This window comes from Balaenoptera acutorostrata, chromosome 16 (assembly GCF_949987535.1).
Source record: "Balaenoptera acutorostrata chromosome 16, mBalAcu1.1, whole genome shotgun sequence".
Classification (NCBI taxonomy): Eukaryota; Metazoa; Chordata; class Mammalia; order Artiodactyla; family Balaenopteridae; genus Balaenoptera; species Balaenoptera acutorostrata.
Window position 1 is genome coordinate 68,032,924 of NC_080079.1, and position 18,597 is coordinate 68,051,520.

The 18,597-nt window shown below is 37.2% G+C and overlaps 1 protein-coding gene across 3 annotated transcripts in view; it reads left to right on the forward strand.

Moving 5' to 3' along the window:
- CTNNA3 (catenin alpha 3) overlaps nt 1-18,597 on the forward strand; it is a 1,789,299-nt gene that overhangs the window by 1,581,625 nt on the left and 189,077 nt on the right. For all 3 annotated transcript variants that reach the window (XM_007167816.2, XM_007167818.2, XM_007167817.2), the window contains one exon: nt 11,864-11,956. In XM_007167816.2, the coding sequence (XP_007167878.2) occupies nt 11,864-11,956 (93 nt within the window). The remainder of the gene's footprint in view (nt 1-11,863; nt 11,957-18,597) is intronic.

The window sequence follows — 18,597 nt, forward strand, 5'->3', positions numbered from 1 at the left end:
ATGGGCCAACTTCTGGTTAAATGTGGGAGGTTAGACTCTCCAGGGTGAAAGCATAGTGGTCTCTGGGTGGTTGGCGTGAGTAGAACTATTTCCCAGACTGCAATAAAAGATGGGCAAGAGGGAGGCCTGACTCTCCAGGCTTTGCACCAGGTACACACACACATGCCCACCTACACCTACATGCACACACACCTGCTTCACTGCTTTATGCTTTAGTCAGAATCATTACATATTTTGCATTGTTGTAAATATTAGCATTCTCTAATTTCATTTAAGAAAGGGATTTTAATACTACATTTTTTTGAAAACCATTGCCTTGAATGAAGTGAAAAAAAGTTTAAAGCTTGGTTTGATATTTTATAAACACGTTAAGTGATAGAAAAATCACATTGCTGCTATAATATCTTACCATTCTTACCAGTGGTCTTTTCACATTGAGTCCATATATAAAAGCCTGCATTTGGTATTATTTTACTAAAGCTGTGATTTTTTATTTCTAAGCCCCCTAGTGATATGACCCATGGATAAGGTGTCTGTGAACTGAACATTTAACATTGATAACAAAAATTAACAATCTTCAATTAAATATGTAGTCCCTTACTACAAATTGAGGTCCATTTTATTAAATAGGGAAAACAAGAGCGAGATTAAATGATTAAAACTGAATTTGCAGTATTACTCCTTTCATGTACTTATTCAACAGAAATTCACATTATGTGGTCCCAGTTGTAATTTTACTCTTGGGCTAAGCAAACAATTGTTACTTTATGTAGTATATGTCTAGGTAGGCATTTGAATAAGTAGATGCAAATTCTGACAGCATTATTGATGTATAACTGACATTTAATTAACTATGCATATGAAAGCATACGATTTGATATGTTTTATAGACATACGTATTTAACCCTGAAGCTATCACCACAATCAAGATAAGGAATATATACATCAAAACCTAAAACTTTCTCATGACACTTTGTAATCTAATCACTCCTTGCTGCAGACCGCAGACTGATTTGTTACTGTAGATTGATTTGCAATTTCTGGAATGCTGTCTAAATAGAATCATATGTATGTACTCTTATTTGGCTTCCTTCATTCAGCATTATTTTGAGATCCAGCCAGGTTGTTATTTGTATCGATAATCCATTCCCTTTTTTAATTGAATAATATTCTATTGAATGGTCATATAGTTTATCATTCTCTGTTGATGAACATCTGGGTTATTCCTGCTACTTGGCTATTACAAAACAAGCTGCTATGAGTAGTTGTGTACGAGCCTTTTTGTGAATATATGTTTTTATTTCTCTTGGGTAAACACTTAGGAGTGGAGTGACCAGATTCTATGGTATGTATATGTTTAACATGTTAAGGAACACATGCAATTTTCAAATCTAATTTCCCCACTAGGTTTGCTTCTACTTCTTGTCCTAATTCCATAGATCAGGACAGACCTGTGTGGAAACAGCACAATGCATTGCCATGAGCTAGTTTCATAGCCACTTACATCTGACTACATCTTCAACGATGATGTATTCACTTGCTTCTACAAATAGGCCTTTTAGTTTGGGGACTTAAAAATCCCTTTTAGAGAGAGCATAATTCTTCCTTAGGGGTTGTCCAAATATTTGTTTTGCTGCATTCTAGTGTTCTGTTTCATATATAAGCTGCCAACTTAGGCAACTTTATTCTACTAGTGTAGGGAATTCTTATGTCCCATAAAGCAAACTTCAATCCAATAACCCTGAATAATACGTACAAAAAGTCTAACATAGATCTGAATTACTGTCTTATCGAGCAATATCTCCTCTGTAATGTGGAACTTCTTTCATAGTTTTCCGTTTTTTAGTTCAGTGTGAAATAGGAGTGTCAGGTGCGGACATCCTGCTTAGCCTTACATAATACCTGTGGCTGGAACACAGCAGGCAGGTTTTTGCTTTATTACTGTGCTTGGGATTACTTTGCAAATCTAGATAGATGAATTTGGTTAGGAACATTGATATTATGCCTGGCTGCCTAACAATTTCTGGAAGTAAAAGATTTCCTATAGGTTAAAAAATATATATCCCTGCTGGGAAGTCACACCACAACTGTTCTTTCCCACAAAATCTTTATTACAGAATACTTTTATAAAAGCAATTTTCAGGACACTAAAAATGTGATCCATGAAATAAGAAAGCAACTGCTTTCATGGATCCACAGAGCTAAGAAGGAGACCATGCAATATGGGGGAACAGTATAAGGCCCTGATGAGGCATAGATCTCTGTATCTGCTATCAGTCTTCTTTAGTGTTTGCTCTGATAATGAAGACCTACGCTGCAATTTTCCTCTCCCCTCTTGAGAGCTTTTGTCTGTGTCCACACCAGCTTCAAATACAGTGCCACACTGATAGACCTATTGCAAAGTGACAAGGCCAGCTCTGCTCCCGTGCAGTGAGTTTTGCAATCTTGCTCTTTTTTTATTGCTGACATGTCCTTGAAGTGGCGTATTCAACCTTAAGCAGATTTTCTTGTAACATTCATTGCTTGTTTTTTCCCCTGATGATAAACATAATAAATATATGTTGTAAAAATTTAGAAACAATTCAATTATAAAGAAGAAAGCCACATATAACACTCTAACACTCTCATATATATATACATTGTTTTATGTAATTAGAATATATGTACGTATACATTGTTAAGAGTATTAAGAGTATTAAGTGCTTTTTCTTTGCCCTTAGATAGTCTCTGAAACTCGTTTTAACATCTGTAAAATAGATTTTTTGAAAAAAAATTAATAATTTTTAAGTTAGATAACCTCTCTTCAGCTGTTTATTCTAAAGATAAGAACACACATTCACATAGATAGAGTCTGTTTGGCATAGGGTTTGATGGAAAAGTTGAACTTTTCCTTCGTCAAATACAGCAGAATGTGTCTGATATTCATGGTAGCAGTGTGTACGCCTAAGAGTTAAAGGTCGGGTTGTGTGATTAGTCATCTGCTGCCTCTGTTGCCACCAGCACCATTACCACCATCTCCACTACTACACTTACTTTCATTATTGCGTCGTTTCCAACAACAGCACATTTCTCACCTATAGCGCCGTGACCGTAACTGTACTGCCGCAGCTCTCCGTGGCATCATCAGTTACTGCCTGTGAAGAGCCCTAACTTTGTCCTATGTAGTCCTGGACAAAGTAAGTATAAAAAGTTGTTTCTACCCTCCTGAGAGGTTAACAAACCAAAAGGGACTTGGGATCTAAAATTGTGTTTAGCATTTCCAGAGAAGGGTATACTGCTAATTCAGAATTTTCTTGAAAAAAAAAAGGTATCTTTCCTGATACAGTGTCACCAAACCTGCAATAGACTTATAGAGTGAACAGTAGAATTGAATGAGATTTTATAAATCATTTAGTTCAGTCCTTTCATTTACTGCTGAAGAAGGTGAGTTCTCAACTAGTTAAATACTTGTTTGAGGTCACAAGCTACTAAAGGCAGCATTTGACCTAGAATCCAGATATGCAATCTTTATATTCTGTTGCGTCACAGTCTCTGCCTTGCCATAAGAACTTTGGCAAGTTACTTACCTTAGGTTTTCTGTTTATAATTTGGAAATAGGTTATACATAGGATATAAACTCAGCTCTGTCCAAAACACATTTAGTAGTTTTGCTGATTAGTATAGCCTAATTTATATAGAACTTTAAAAGAAAAGAGAAGAAAAAGAAATAACTCAGGAGCCTTTTTTTTTTTTTTTGGCAGATCCATTGGCAAGCTTTTGCTCATGCTATCATATTATGGGCCAAAACGGAATTGGTTTCAAGCTTGTATAACTTAAAGCCAGTGTGCCAGCCTGAGAAACAAGCAGGATTTCTTTGAGTTGGCTTTTCAAAGACAATATATGGTTCAAGATAGGTGGCAGTAAAGCGGTAAGGAAGAGCTGAGTCATCCGTGGTTCCAGGCATCACATTTACTGAGGTCCAGACATTATATCTGGCGGGGGTATGAAGAGATAAGGACCGGTCATAGCGCACTGATCAAAGCCCCTAAATATCTGACCCACCTTGCTCTGTGAGCAGTATATTCATGCTGTTTGAAGCTCATTTTCTAGCCTTGTAAGTTTTAACTACTCAATCCCCACATTTATCATGCACTGTGACTTCCAAGCCACATGGCTCATAAAATGAGCACTGGATCCTCTTTGAAGCAGCCCTTTGTTAGCTCTGTGATATTAGATTAGGTTCCGTTAACTCGAAGGCGCAGTTTCCTCGACTGTGGTATTAAAATGGTAACATTTACCTCTTCAGGTTTATTGTTAAGATTGAATGAGAAAAGAAATGTGGAAAACCCCAGCAGAGTGTTGTTAATGAATTATATTAAGACCTCAGTTAAAAATGATTATCTTACCTTTCTGTTCTCAAAGAGAAGAATTCAAGGGTCCTGATTTGAGTCTAGATATTTCAATATTTTAGCTTTCCAAAAATATGCTTTCATCCAAACCCCATTCTTCATGGCTTCATTCGTCTTCCTTCAAGCTGGAATACTTCTTATGATTTCTTAGGACAGTTTTCATGAATTAGACATGCAGTCCTGGAATCAGAGCTAGATCACCAACTCATGTGGTGGTTGAAAAAGTACAATGAGATTGATGATGCCCCTTTCATTTATGACCATCTTGCTGATTTGCTGGGTGCTTTTCTACAGTTATTAGCTTCATTAGTGTCTCAGAATCAGAGAGTTGACTGCCCACAGTCTTCCTGATAGAAGGAGGGGCTGAGGTTAAAATATGATTGACCCTATGTGATTTTATAATTGCTTGAGTCCTTAGAAAGGCTTTATATAAACTTAAGTGATTATAATGATCACCTCCTTTGAAAATCATCATAATCCAGACTCAAGTGTAAGGTATCAAATGATTGGCTGTTTGATGGCTGCTGGCCTGGGTAAGTTTCTAAGTAGTGAACAAATACAGACAATTCATTTGAAATAGATGAACAGCTTAGGCTCAGGGCTGTGTCTCCTTTGACAGCAATATTCTACATGCTCAAGATTTATCTGCCAAAGTTGTCCTATTTGACTATATGTTTAATCATATCTTCTTGTACATTATAGATGTACTCTTTTTTTATCTTACTTTAGGCTATATTTTTTATATTCTGTGACTTTGCTTTCTCAAACTGCATTTCAATTGTTGTAACCTTTAAGGGGTATAATACTCAGGCTCCTTAGTTCTTCATATGGAATGATTCACATGGTGCTATATTCTTAACATGCTGGAAAAGAGAGAGAGAGAAAAAAAAAAAGGCTTGTGAAACATAGAGGAATAATAATGGTAACTAAAGTCAGTTTTGAATTATTTTTTGAAAGATTGTAAGGAGAAAATCTGCCATTGCTCTATTGGTAAACAAGACAGACAACATCCCTATTCTCATAGATGTTGTAGTCTAATGTGGCAAGATCAAAACGTATCTCCTTCCCCCCTCCCAAAAAAAAAAGGAAAAAGAAGAAAAATATAATTTCAGGTTATGATCATAACAAGAGGGCTAAAGAAAAATGCACAGGGTGTGATATAATTAACAAATGCAGTAGGAAAAAGGGTTAACTTCAGATGGGCTGACCAGGGAAGACTGGATAGGGTTGAGTATAGGCCATCTGAACTCCCGTGGTAGAAAGGTCCAGCTGTGTGAAAGCTGCAGGATGAGCATGCCAGGCAGGAGAGCAGTAGATACTAGGAGGCAAAGATCTTGATGCGGAATGAACTGATGATTGGGGCCTATTTGAGGAGTAGAAAAAGTCCATGTGTTAGGGATCCATAGTGCTTGCCGTGAGAAATCAAGTCCTTTGTCTCTGACAACTCTGGCAACTCCAACTGAGTGTATAATTTAGTTTAATAGTCAAAATGGCTTCTGGCCACTTACTCATTATCTGTCCAAGAATGTGATAAATTAACCCTCCAACTGACAAGCCATGGAAGGCATACTTAAAATGCAAAATGGCTGCATTTCAGGTGACAGGGAAAATCTGGGATTAACTATTGCCACTACAGTCTTGCAACTCATATTGTTACAGGGACACTTAACTAAGCCCAAACCAATCAAAAAATTAAAATAAATTCAGTGTCAGGCCAGTGGTTCTCATGAAGAACTACACGTCAGAATCATTTGTACAACTTTATAAAAATACAGGTTACCGGGCCTCTCCCTCAAAGGCTGATTCCAGGGGTCTGTACTTTTAAAAAGCCCATGTGTAACACACAACCAGTTGTATACTTTATTTTCTGGTAATATTTTGAAATGCTTGACAGTTAAATGTGATGGTTACATTTTTCTGAGATGTGACCCTTTAAATAATTTATAGGACTTGGAAACTAGAAAAACAGTGGCTCAGGAAAAGGATCAACAACCTTGTCAATAAATGCCAAGAACAGAATATTGATTTCTTGAAGAAAAATAAAAAAGTATGTGTGTGTGTGTATGTGTGTGTGTGCATTCAGCAAGGGGTGTTTTTTAGTTTTCTATAATTTGAATTGTGCTATTGTTATATCTATTCCTTTTTTTTTTAATGTATTTTAATTCTGGTCTCTCCTAACATTCCAAAATCAGCCTGTCTTATCACCTCAGCTAAGATAATCTCACTGAACATGTTATTGCAGCTTCCTGTTTCAGAATACTATCCGCAGCATAATTCCTTCTCTGTGTCAGACCACTACTGACATTGTTGTGGCAGTTATTTGATTGTAGTAAGCCATTGAGGGATAGTCAGAGAAGTATGATTTATGATCAAATCATGTGTATGATTTAGAATTCAACCTTAATTCTGAGAAGAAAATGCCAAGCATGACTCCTATTTCCTAGATTATCTTTTTTTTCCTTTTTCTTTCCTTCTTTATTTTTTCTTCCTTCCTTCCTTCCTTCCTTCCTTCCTCCCTCCCTCCCTCCCTCCCTGCCTCCCTCCCTCCCTCCCTCCCTCTTTCTCTTTCTTTCCCTCTTTCTTTCTTTCCTTATTTTTGCTGTTTTGGTGACCACAAATTTATTTCCTTATATTTAAATATTAAACATTTATAAAGTCTTGTGCAAGTGAATTTTAAGGTATAATAATACTGCCTACCTGTCTCACTAAGGATGCTGAAAGAATTAATGAGATAAGTCTATAGAAAGCATTGAGCTCCTTTGTGTGGAGGGTGAGAAAGCAATATAAATGCAGTCATTTATACCTCAATAAATATATATTTTAAATTATATATATTCACCACCAATTTATTGTGACCCTGAAGTTTCATGTACTACTGCTGTTTGTTCCATGCTCAGTTTCTATATAAAAACCTCAGCCTGACTATTTTCACGTTCTATACTTGTTTCTGGACTCTTACATAAATAAAGTGAGATCTTAAAGTACTGTAATAGTAATTTATAATAATCATAAACAATATTGAACATGCAGTATTTTTCTAGTCACTGAATAATGTTCCCATCCATCATCTTCTTTTATCTTCACAGTAGCCCTGAGGATTAGGTAATATTTTTGCTGTTTAAAGGTGGAGGAAACTCAGCTAATTTCAAATCACTTTGGGTTGCCAAAGGAAGGCTTCACAATAAGCAAGAGTTAAAATAGGAAAATATGAAATAGTCTTCCTGAATTCTGATAGGAGAAATAAATGAGTAATAACTGAGTTTAACATCACTTTTTCCAGAAAAAAATAGGATATCTTCCTATTGGTCTGGTTTAGAGACAGCTCAGCTTAGAGAAGGAAAGTTATTTCTGTCATCCCTGAGAATCTATGTTAGAGTGTATCTCTGCTGGGACCAATTTAAGAGATAATCTTACTCTTATACATGATTAAAATCGGATCAAAAGAGATCTTTACTTGAAATTTAGAAGAAAGCACTGTATGTGGAATTATTTTATACCCTGTTAGCACAATGACATTGTATACTAAAAATCAGGTGAACGTAACTAGAGACAGCTAGTAAATATCGTGTTAATCCAGAGTAATGGATATGGAGTAAAATGGAGGCATCCAAATCGCCACAAAAGTTTTATCATACAAATCTAAAAGGTTGTGATAGGATGAGGGATAAGCTAGTGAGGGAAGAGGAGAACAAACACTAGACAGAAAGAAACGACTTTTGTTGCACCCCAGCTGTGTCTGTGAACTAAGCACTTAAAGTGTTCTCAGTACAATTGAGTCTCACAACAATCTTCAGGGTTAGGTATCATTATCCAAAATTTTTTTCTGAAGAAACCAAAGTTTAAAAGGAGACACATATTGCCCAACGTTCTGTAATTGCTAACTGGAGGGGCAGAATTCAAGTTCAGGTCTGTATTATTCAACAGTTTACGGTCTTTCTCCTATATGACACTGATCTAAGATAGTTGGTGTCCCCTCCCACAGGATGAAAATTGATTAGAAACATACACAAGTTACACACACACACACACGCATACACACACTTTCCAGAAGTTTAACCTTCCAAAGTGACTAGATGAGTAAAAGCAAGCTGTTTCTAAGAGTGTAAATATAGGGCAGCCCATCCTCCCTCCTCCCTTTTGTAAATGTTTGCTCTTTCTGTTATAATTTGTCTTCAGCTTGAAGGCGTAATGTACACCCCCAAAATGATAAGAGTACTCCTATTTATTTCTTAGTTTCCACTTAAACTGTAACATTGTGTATTTAACTTTTTATTTTTACAATACCATCCAACTGCTTACCTTACAGAATGCAAAATGCTGCCAGCAAGTGTTTTGAACACTCCCCCACTGATTTTGTTCATGAAAAGAAGAGGTCAGTTGTGGTGGTTTTGCAAGAAAACTATTAGTCCCCTGTTAAAGATAACGAAAAGTACATAAGTACGTGGGTGTAAATGGTAGGCTTATCTCTCTCTGCAGTATCACCAACAAAAATGGTACTTGTGACTTCTGAGAGCAGCAATTGCTCTTAATTTCGGTTAAGTCACTTTATTTTCGAATTGCACAGAATACTGGGATTGATGATGAAGTTATATGTCACCGCGCGATAGAGTATAATCCAAGTAATAAACGACAGACATTTGTAAGGAACAGATCACAGTAGGGGCACCGGACAGCCTTCAGCTGCAAAACAACAGGACTCAAGAAAAGGAATTTGATCAGTTGAACTTATTCAGATGTTACAGGGGTTGGTAATGTATCAAGAGGGAAATTGTAAAGATCCTTTCTGAAGACTATTCGGGAAGAATACACAAAAATAGCTAATAATGAAATATGTGATTGTACAGAAATTCCCTCATGGCAAACTCATGCTATTAATACCTAAGAAGAGAGAGTAAATTGCCCTGTGATCATAGCTGCACGTAGTTGCAGCAAAGAAGGACTGCATATAGAGATCAACATATAGATAACAACTACTTAGCACACTGGAGGCTTTGGTGGGAGGGTGGATATTAATATCCAATGAGAGTCAGTTGAAATCAACGCAAAGTGATGGGAGCTGCTCAGTGCAAGTGTCAGAGAACAAAGAAATTGATGGTTAAAAGATCCATGAGCTGAGAAAGACTCTGAGACCATTAGTAGTTAGGAAATTGGTAATTTTGCCCCACAGTGTGAGCTAATCATTGCAGGTTCCCATGTCTGGAATGGCCCCAGGGAAGGAAAGCTCTTCACAGCCCTGAAAATAAACAAAGGGCCTGTGTGCAGAGCAAGGTTTAAGGGAAACCGGAGCTGTTCTGAGGAGGCAGGTCCTGCCCCTTTCCACCCTTTAACAGCCAGGTGTATATGCAAGACACCTTCCATTTTCACTTTTGGATATTTTTCACGAAACCTAAACATTTGTATTTTGGATTTCTCACCAGAGCTTTGTAACAAAGGAATCCGAGTTTAAAATTGAGACTGTGTAAACTAAAATATTAAATGAATTCTCGTTAAGTACTTTATATTGGCAATAACAACTTTACTTTGCAATACTTGTATTTGCAATAGTGACTTATATCTTTAAATTATTGCCCCGGTGGGACTGAGGGATTGGAAACCTTGAGCAGAGAAAAACAACAAAAAGCAAATTAAAAAATTTAGTTTGAAATACAGAAGATGGAAGCACAGTAGAGGTTCAGTGAGGACAAATTGTTGTTGCTGTTGATATGTTTTGTTTTGCTCATATCCAGCTGTATTTTTGGCTATCACTGATAATTTTGCTTCATTCATTCAAAAGCATGTATGTATTAATACTACGTTGTGGTGAGATGATAGTAAGCAGAGCAGACCTAGTCCTTACCTCAAAGAACAGACAGTTCAACCGTTGGCTTACTAATTCAACAAACAATGCTACCATAAAGTAAGATGAGCAGTGTGATAGTGAAAGTAAAGGGCTTCAGGAAATGCTTGGCAGAGGAGCTCAAGCCAGTCTACGGGATTCTTAATCAAGACACCTCCCTGAACAAGAGATGCTTAAGCTGAAATGAAAAAAAAGAAAAAAAAAGAAATGAAAGTAGGTTAACTCTTTAGAATAGACACTAAAGTTGATGTTAACTTATTAAGTTCTAAGAAAATTTAATTTCTCAATTTTTGGTGTTTTGATGTCATATGGTTTTAACGATAATTATTCCATTTATTTATCACCTGTAAACACCTTGGTTTGCGGTAAGCACATGTGATTAGCCACATTGCTACTCAGAGAAAAATGTCCTTCTGATCATTTTTGCTTTCCTTTTCTTTCAAAATCTGTTGGGATATAATTCATATGCCATAAAATTCACCATTTTAAAGTACAAAAGTTAGTGTTTTTAATATATTCCTGAGATCGTGTGACCGTTACCACTATCTAATTGCAGCACTTTGTTGTCATCCCAAAGAGAAACCACATACCCATTAGCATCACTGCTCCCAACCCTCTCCTCCACTCCTTCCTTTAGGAACAGCGGATCAGATATCTGTCTCTATAAATTTGACTGTTCTAGAGTTTCCAGTACATAGAATCATACAGTAATGTGCTATTTTGTGATTGACTTTCTTCACTTAGCATAATAGTTTTAAGGTTTACCCATGTCGCAGCATGTATCAGTACTTACTCCTTTTTACGCCAAGTAATACTCCATTGTATGGATTTACCACATTTTGTTTGTTCATTCATCACTAGATATGTTTTTTGGCTTTTATGATTGGTGCTACTGTGAACACTCATTTACAAGTTTTTGTGTGGACATATGTTTTCATTTCTCTTGGGTGTGTTATCGAATGGATTGGGTCCTGCTGGTCGCCACTTAAGAAATGAATACTCAAGAGATAAAGAAAGGAAAGGTACCTTTAATCAAAACGCTGGCAATCTGGGGAGACGGTGGATTCAACATCCCCCAGAAACCACCTCCGAAGATTCTGCTCGGGCCTGAAAGCTTTTAAAGGGAAGAAAGGAAGTAATCCCAGTTAATCATTGGGATGGGGTCAGAGTTGTCACCCCCTCCCACTGTATGCAGGCTCAGTGACTTCTTGTGATCTTCCTCTAGATGCTTTCTCGTTCACACAGTTTGTTCATGAGATTACTGAAGGGGAAGCTAGGGAAGAGATCTGGTCATCTGTTAATTACTTATTCTTCATTTCTACGTCTTTGATCTATGGAAAGATCAGACAAGTTAGGCAACGTTTCGTGTGATTAAAAGATTTGAAAGGTGTGCTTGAGCCAGAGATGAGTAGAGCATGGCGGTGCCTGGTTTAAAAGTTAGTTACAATATAGCTTTGCTAAAGCGACAGTGAAAGGGGCTTCCTACTGAGGGCAGTTTCCTACAAAGAGCTGCTTACATATATACCTAGGAGTGGAGTTGCTGGGTCGTATTGATAACTCTGTGCTTCCTTTTTGATGTACTGCCAGCCTGGTTACCATTTTGCATTTCCACCAGCAGTGTTTTGCTTTCTTTTTATAGACTCCAGAGGAACTAGAGGATGTTTCTGACCTGGAAGAAGATCACGAGGTCCGCAGTCACACCAGTGTTCAGACTGAAGGGAAAACTGACCGGGTGAGTCCCCTCCCTGCGGGGAAGAGCTGCGTGCCATGCCCTCTCCTTGTCAATCCAGGCAGCCTCTCACAGTAGGGATTCCTGGGTTTGGGGCTGGTCTTGTAAAGCACAGGGAGAAGAGCCTTAGAAGGCAGGGGCAGCATCATGAGGGGAATGATTTCCTCTACCTTGCGAGCTCACAGTGAGGCCATTTCTGGTTAGGTAGTGAATCACTCCATACTACTTTTGGTCTTTAGAGCAGTCATGGGAATATCAAAGTGAAATTTGTACCTGTTTCTTTAGAGTAGAAAAGAGAAACCACGAAGTTGTAAATATACTTGGAAATTCTAGGGGAGAAAAATCAACTTCTGAGGCAATACTCCTCTACTTTTCTTCCTTTCTACAATGCTTTCTTCTGCCCTCCCCCAACACACACACACTCTCTGACGATGTTCATCAATTTTTGAATTACTCTGACATGTTCTATTTCACTTTATTTATACCCAATGCTTGGGAGTTTGTGAAAGTTTGATTTCCTAGCTACTGATAGCTTGCAACTGGAGAACAGACTATAGAACTTGAGTCTGAAAGCCAGGTAGTATAGCATAGTGGCTAAGACTGCCTGGGAATACATCTAAATCAGCCACTTCCTTGCTGGGTTACTGGGAAACTCACTTAGCCTTTCTCTGCCTCTGTTCTCTGATTTGTAAAGTAAGTATACTAATAGTATTCTCTATATGAGGATTACTGTGGGAAATCAACTAAATTAATGAATAGAGCACTTAACACAGTGCCTAACTCTTAGTAAGTTCTCAGTAATGATTATTGAGAACAAACTAAGTAGCAATAGTATCATTATCATCATCATCATTATTATTATTTAATTAGTTAAATTCAGTGTCGTAAAATTTGGAGATGTATGAAACAGATACATTTAAGAAAGTTCCGTGTTTTCAAATATTCAAATTGCCTAGAACAGGTATATGTCAGTCACAATACCTGTGTTTTATTAGAAATATTGGTTTCCTTTAGGTTTTATTTCTTGCTGATTATTTGATCTATAAGTCCTGTAGTAGCCAGGGGACACACAGCACCTGGAGTTAGTTTCCTTCAAATCTGGTAGGCATTCTCGGTAAGAGATCAAATCTTACAAATGGCAATGGAATTGTAAATGAATTTTGGCAATGGTAGGCTTTGCTTATGCTTTCAGTGAAGTGAATGATTGATGCACTTGGGCTGCGGCTGAGCTACTGGAGGTGGAGCATGTGTGTCAGGGCTTACAAAGTAACTGATCGGAGGGAATTTTCTTAAAATAAAGGCACCTTTTAGGATGCTAGGATTAATATAAACATGCCCTAGTTCTCATTCTGCCTTATCACATGTAGACAATGAAACCTTGGTTAAGAAACTTAAAATTTAGAAAGTTCAAATTTCTTCATCTGAAAAATGAGAATAATACTACACCTTCTCACAGCATCGTTCGTAACTCCAAAGAAGGCAATGCATACGAGAGTGTTTTATAAACTTTATGTGCGGAGAAGATAAGGTTCTTCTTCTTATTATTATTTATATTTTTGTTCTTGGAAAAACAGCAGCTAAATGACCACTTGCCCATGGTGGTTATAAAGCTGATGATCTCCATGGTTCCAGATCTTAAGAATCTTTCATAGAAGCCACTGCTTCTAACCTTGTGGCAATCACCCTGAAAGTGCTCTGAATCCTGGCTTTGTGTTCCATTGTGCAGTTTCCTGACAATCCAGTTCATTTGGAATGCCTATGGGCTATACCCTTACCACTATCTAGTAAAAGAGATCCATCACCATCAAATCTACTGGAAGCAACATTATATTCAACCCAGCCGCTCTCTGCTTTTGTAAATCTCCCCTATACATTCCAAATAGCTTGGATTTTATTCACTTCCTGCCTTGAGGCTTTGCTGTGATTGCTGTGTGGAATCCCTCAGGAAGCAAATCAGATAGTCTAATACATACACAACCTTATGTGAGGCACTAACACCTCCCAGAGCAACTCTTAACCAATACTCTTCCATTCCTTGGATGAACCATATAGAAGTGCATTTTCCACAGGTCCTCAAAAGTTCCCCAGGGGATCAAGCCAATTCCAACAGCAGTGACCAACTTGGTAACATATCTTTGGATTGGCTCTCCTTTCTTTCCTGATTCATTCTTAGGCTCCTAGTTCTGTTCCTTAAGATCTATTCCCCCAGATAAACTACCTTCCATTCTTAGTCTCTGCTTTTGGGGTAAAATGAGAAAAGGTAGTCACATCGCATGTACTATTTATTTAATTATCATGTTAGCTATGCTATACTGCTATTATTATCCCAGTTTTACTAATAAGATCACTGAGGCTCAGATATATAACTTGTCTAATAAGTGGATTATGTTTCCACACTAAGAACTTTAGTGATTACCACATGTCGGTTTACTTAGGACATAGAGTTAGCAGAGTGAATCCTTTACTAAAAAGCAGACAGAGAACCCCACCACAACAAACCTGATAGATCATCGGTGGAATGAAAGAGAACAGAATTAAGGATACTACAGCAATCTGAAAGAAAGGAAGAATACAATTTTTTTAAAGTTTAAAGAATGATTATTGTACAGTATGGATAACTTAGCTCCAATAACACCCTCTTATTGAATAGCTATCTTGTGAGTTTATTACAACAGATTCTGCTCTCATACCTGAAGCTTATATGACTAGCCAAGGAGGATAGCTCAAATCTGTCCTCTACCTAAATCACCTGACCAGAACTAAGATCATGTTTAGATAGATTTTATGTTCTCTCCCAGCCATCTTATATCCCTAATATTCCCATATTTCTTATAATTGCATCGCTTTACTTAGAGTATATTCATATGTTCAGTCTTTTTTAATTTTATTTTATTTTTTATAAATTTATTTATAAAATATATGTTTATTTTTGGTTGCATTGGGTCTTCGTTGCTGGGGGCGGGCTTTCTCTAGTTGCGGCGAGCGGGGGGCCACGCTTCATTGCGGTGTGCGGGCTTCTCATTGCGGTTGGTGCACGTTTCTCATTGAGGTGGCTTCTCTTGTTGCGGGGCACGGAGTCTAGCTGTGCGGGCTTCAGTAGTTGTGGCGCGTGGGCTCAGTAGTTGTGGCGCATGGGCTTAGTTGCTCCACGACATGTGGGATCTTCCTGGACCAGGGCTTGAACCCCTGCATTGGCAGGCAGATTCTTAACCACTGCGCCACCAGGGAAGTCCATATGTTCAGTCTTATGGCCATTTGAGACTTTGTATTCTATCCAGCATTTCCTGAAGTTTGTGTCCACTGGCCAGAGTATACCTTTTGACATATTTGCCAAATACCATTAATTTGAGAAGATAACATAAAATTTCGAAGTGGAATCTGTCGAGAATTTTTTGAATACTCACACCATGCTCAAGGAAGAATTCCTGGTCACTGCACAAGACAAGTATTTGGGTTCCTTTTTATTTGCAGCTGTTACTGAGGAGTAAATGCCTTTTTGGTTCTTGGATTATGCAGACTCTGCTATATCGAACATGTACTAGAACCAATCTTAGGCACTGTTTAGTAATGGAGTGGCAGTTATTTATTATCATTTTACTTTCTGCATTTCACTCCCAGTAGCTTTGGCTCAACATCATCTGTTACTGCTGTCATCGATGGCAAATGCCACTGGGCATTGTAAAGGTCTGTAACCAACAAATAATGATTTAGAGTCCCCAGTCAATGAGAGCAAAATACTAAAAGACCAATAGTGCATGCCTTATGAGGTGGCAGAGGAACAGCGGTGGAAATTAATGATTATCTTAATTATTAAACATGAATACTCACTGGACCGATCCTGTGGTTATATCCAGTGATCAGGCATTCCACAGTGATACAGGAGAGTGGGTTTGCTATGGGTTTATAGAGCATTCTTCAGAGCTCATTGTTTATTCTGTTCATGCCCTTAGCAAGGATGAAATAGACATCTCTTATCTTAAAAACTCAGAAAGAAATTAAAATAGACTAAGAAAATAAAATTCTTAAACTCACTGATAATAAGATTTTTTTGTAAATCCTAAAAGCTTCTTAAAAATTTTATTAAATATAAGTTGAGCCATATTTTCTATTTAAACAGAGGTGTGTCATTTACCATTAACACTCTATATAGAATATTTCCAAATTGCTGTCTTATTTAACAAAAGCCCTGGATTTTGGTTTTTAAGTTTTTCTTGATTTTACTAATTAAGGAATTAGACTCAAAGAGTTTCAGTAGTTTATGCAAGTCATATAGAAATGGGGCCAAATCCCAGGTCTTCTGGTACCAGCCACACTCTTTCCAGTGTAGCATGCTTGTAAACTTGGGTAGAATCTCATAATCCCTTAAGATTTCATTGCTGTATTATCGCTACAGCCATATTATGGTGTCGATATTGTAATTCCTCTAACAGAAAGATGACTCGTGAAACTGAAGGCCATAAGCCTTAGTATCAGATCTGTTTAAGTCTCACAAATTTCTAAATGTCCCAATACTACAGTCTTCCATCAATAACAAAATCAGTTTGTTGGTTACTATTTGGAAACTACGTAGCGATGCCCAGACCCTGATAGTCTCCCTGGTGGGTCATTTTGCACTGATGAGATGGATTCTACTCAAGTAGAATCACACCATGGAGGAACTTCTTGGGCAGCAATCTGGGGTCTCCAAGCAAAGGATCCAGAGACAGAGGCGGTTACTCCTCACTCAGCCTCTTATCACATTGGCTTCTGTGATATTTGAATAAAGGGAGCATTCTAATTTCTAGAAATTTTCCCTGGTTTATTGTGGGGCAATTTGGTCAGCAGTAGCCATAGATACTCAGGAAACTGCGAGTGCAGGAGGGTGGTAGCTAAAAGTGTATTCCTCAAGCCTACCTAGGAGACAACTGTGGATTTAGAAAGACTCAATAAAATGGATTGAAAGAGTTTTGTGAATAGAATGGGTGAGAAAGTGACTTGCCTTTTTTGGCCCTGCTATATAAATAGAATGTAGAAGGTAAAAGCATGCACTTTGGAGTCACATAAACTTTGGTTCAAATCAGGGTTCTACCAATTACTATCCATATGACCCTGGGAAAGTTAGTTTATACTTCTAACTTACAGTTTTCTCATCTGTAAAATTGTGATAATAATAATATCTATTATTACTAATAGATGGAGTGGGAGAAATGGGTAAAGGGGAGTCAAAAATGCTCAAAGTAAGGGTGAAGAAAATAGTGTATATTTTATAGTTGTTTTTGAAGATTAGATATATGAAAGCTCATTTCTCACACAAAGGAAATGCTCAATAAGTTTTGATTTTTACAAAAATGAATTTCAAGATGTGTATAGATTTGTGTGTGCTCATGTTATACTTTACTTCCTTTTGAGTAGTTCAAGGAGCTTTGTAAATACAAATCTCTCAGTCTTTCAGTATAAGACTGCTTTGGTCTCCTGGTTTTGTGGGGCTAAATATTTAGCACTCTATTACCAAAAATCTTTTGAAATTTTTTTTTTCCTCAGGAGGGGGACATATGTGGAACTTCCTTAAAAGCTTAAAAGGAAGATGGTATTAATATGATTCTTAATGATGCTAGCACTTTTATGTACATTTATATTCATAATGTAGGACTGAAATAATGATAACAAAAAGGAACTTTTGATAGTAGGAACAGAAAGTTTTACCCAAAAGTTGTCAAGTTCCTATTTTCTTCAATGATTTTGGAATGCTTGGCCCTGCACTGGGAGTTTTTCTTCTTTGCGGAATTATGGTAGCTTGGTGATCTATTAGTTTCTATCTTAGAGTCCTCAGTTACCTTCAGCAAGGTATATAGGGCTTAATTTTCTAATTTTATGGTACATACTCATAAAAACAGAAAAAAGTCATCCTGATATTTTATAGGATGCATGTTGGAGACAGTTTTGCAAGTAGTCATTTAAAATCACCTTTCTCTACCCCTGTCCATGACGGACAGATGTTCTAGTGATTCTTCCCTCTGCCTAAACAGCTTGAAAGCCAGTAAGGTCTAAAAACGAAATCAAAAAGTCTGTTCTGCCTCACATAATTTAAACTTTGATCATAGTGTCCTATAGATAAGGAGTGAAAAAGGGAACTCATTTAACAGTGCTGAATAGGGCCAGATTTTTATTTGAAGGTATTTAAGGCTGTGGTCTCTAATTGCTGAAATTAAATTTAATGAATATAACATTAAAAACAAACACTTAAAATTTTGTAATTTCAGCTGTAGTCATATCATATTTCAGCATGATAAAGTTATGACACCTTTTTAAAGATTCATCATATTTACTGATGACCCAGAATTAAAGAAATTGTGACTTGTAGTCAGTTCGATGACTAATATTTGTCCTATCTTTAACATTATGCTCACTTAAGAGCATACAATTTGTAAACCAGCCCCGCCTTAAAGAATATCATTGAGGCCATTGAGTCTCTATATGCTCTATAAATAGAAGTAAATTAGGACAGAAATAAGAACAGTTGCTAGGTTACTCAACACAACCCCAAAATGTCAACAGCAGCAAATGAATTGGAGCATATCAAATCTTAAAATACTGGAGGTGATTCTTGGTATTAAAAAAAAAAGCCATGTGCACTTAAATATGATGTTGATGGTAGGGAGAACATC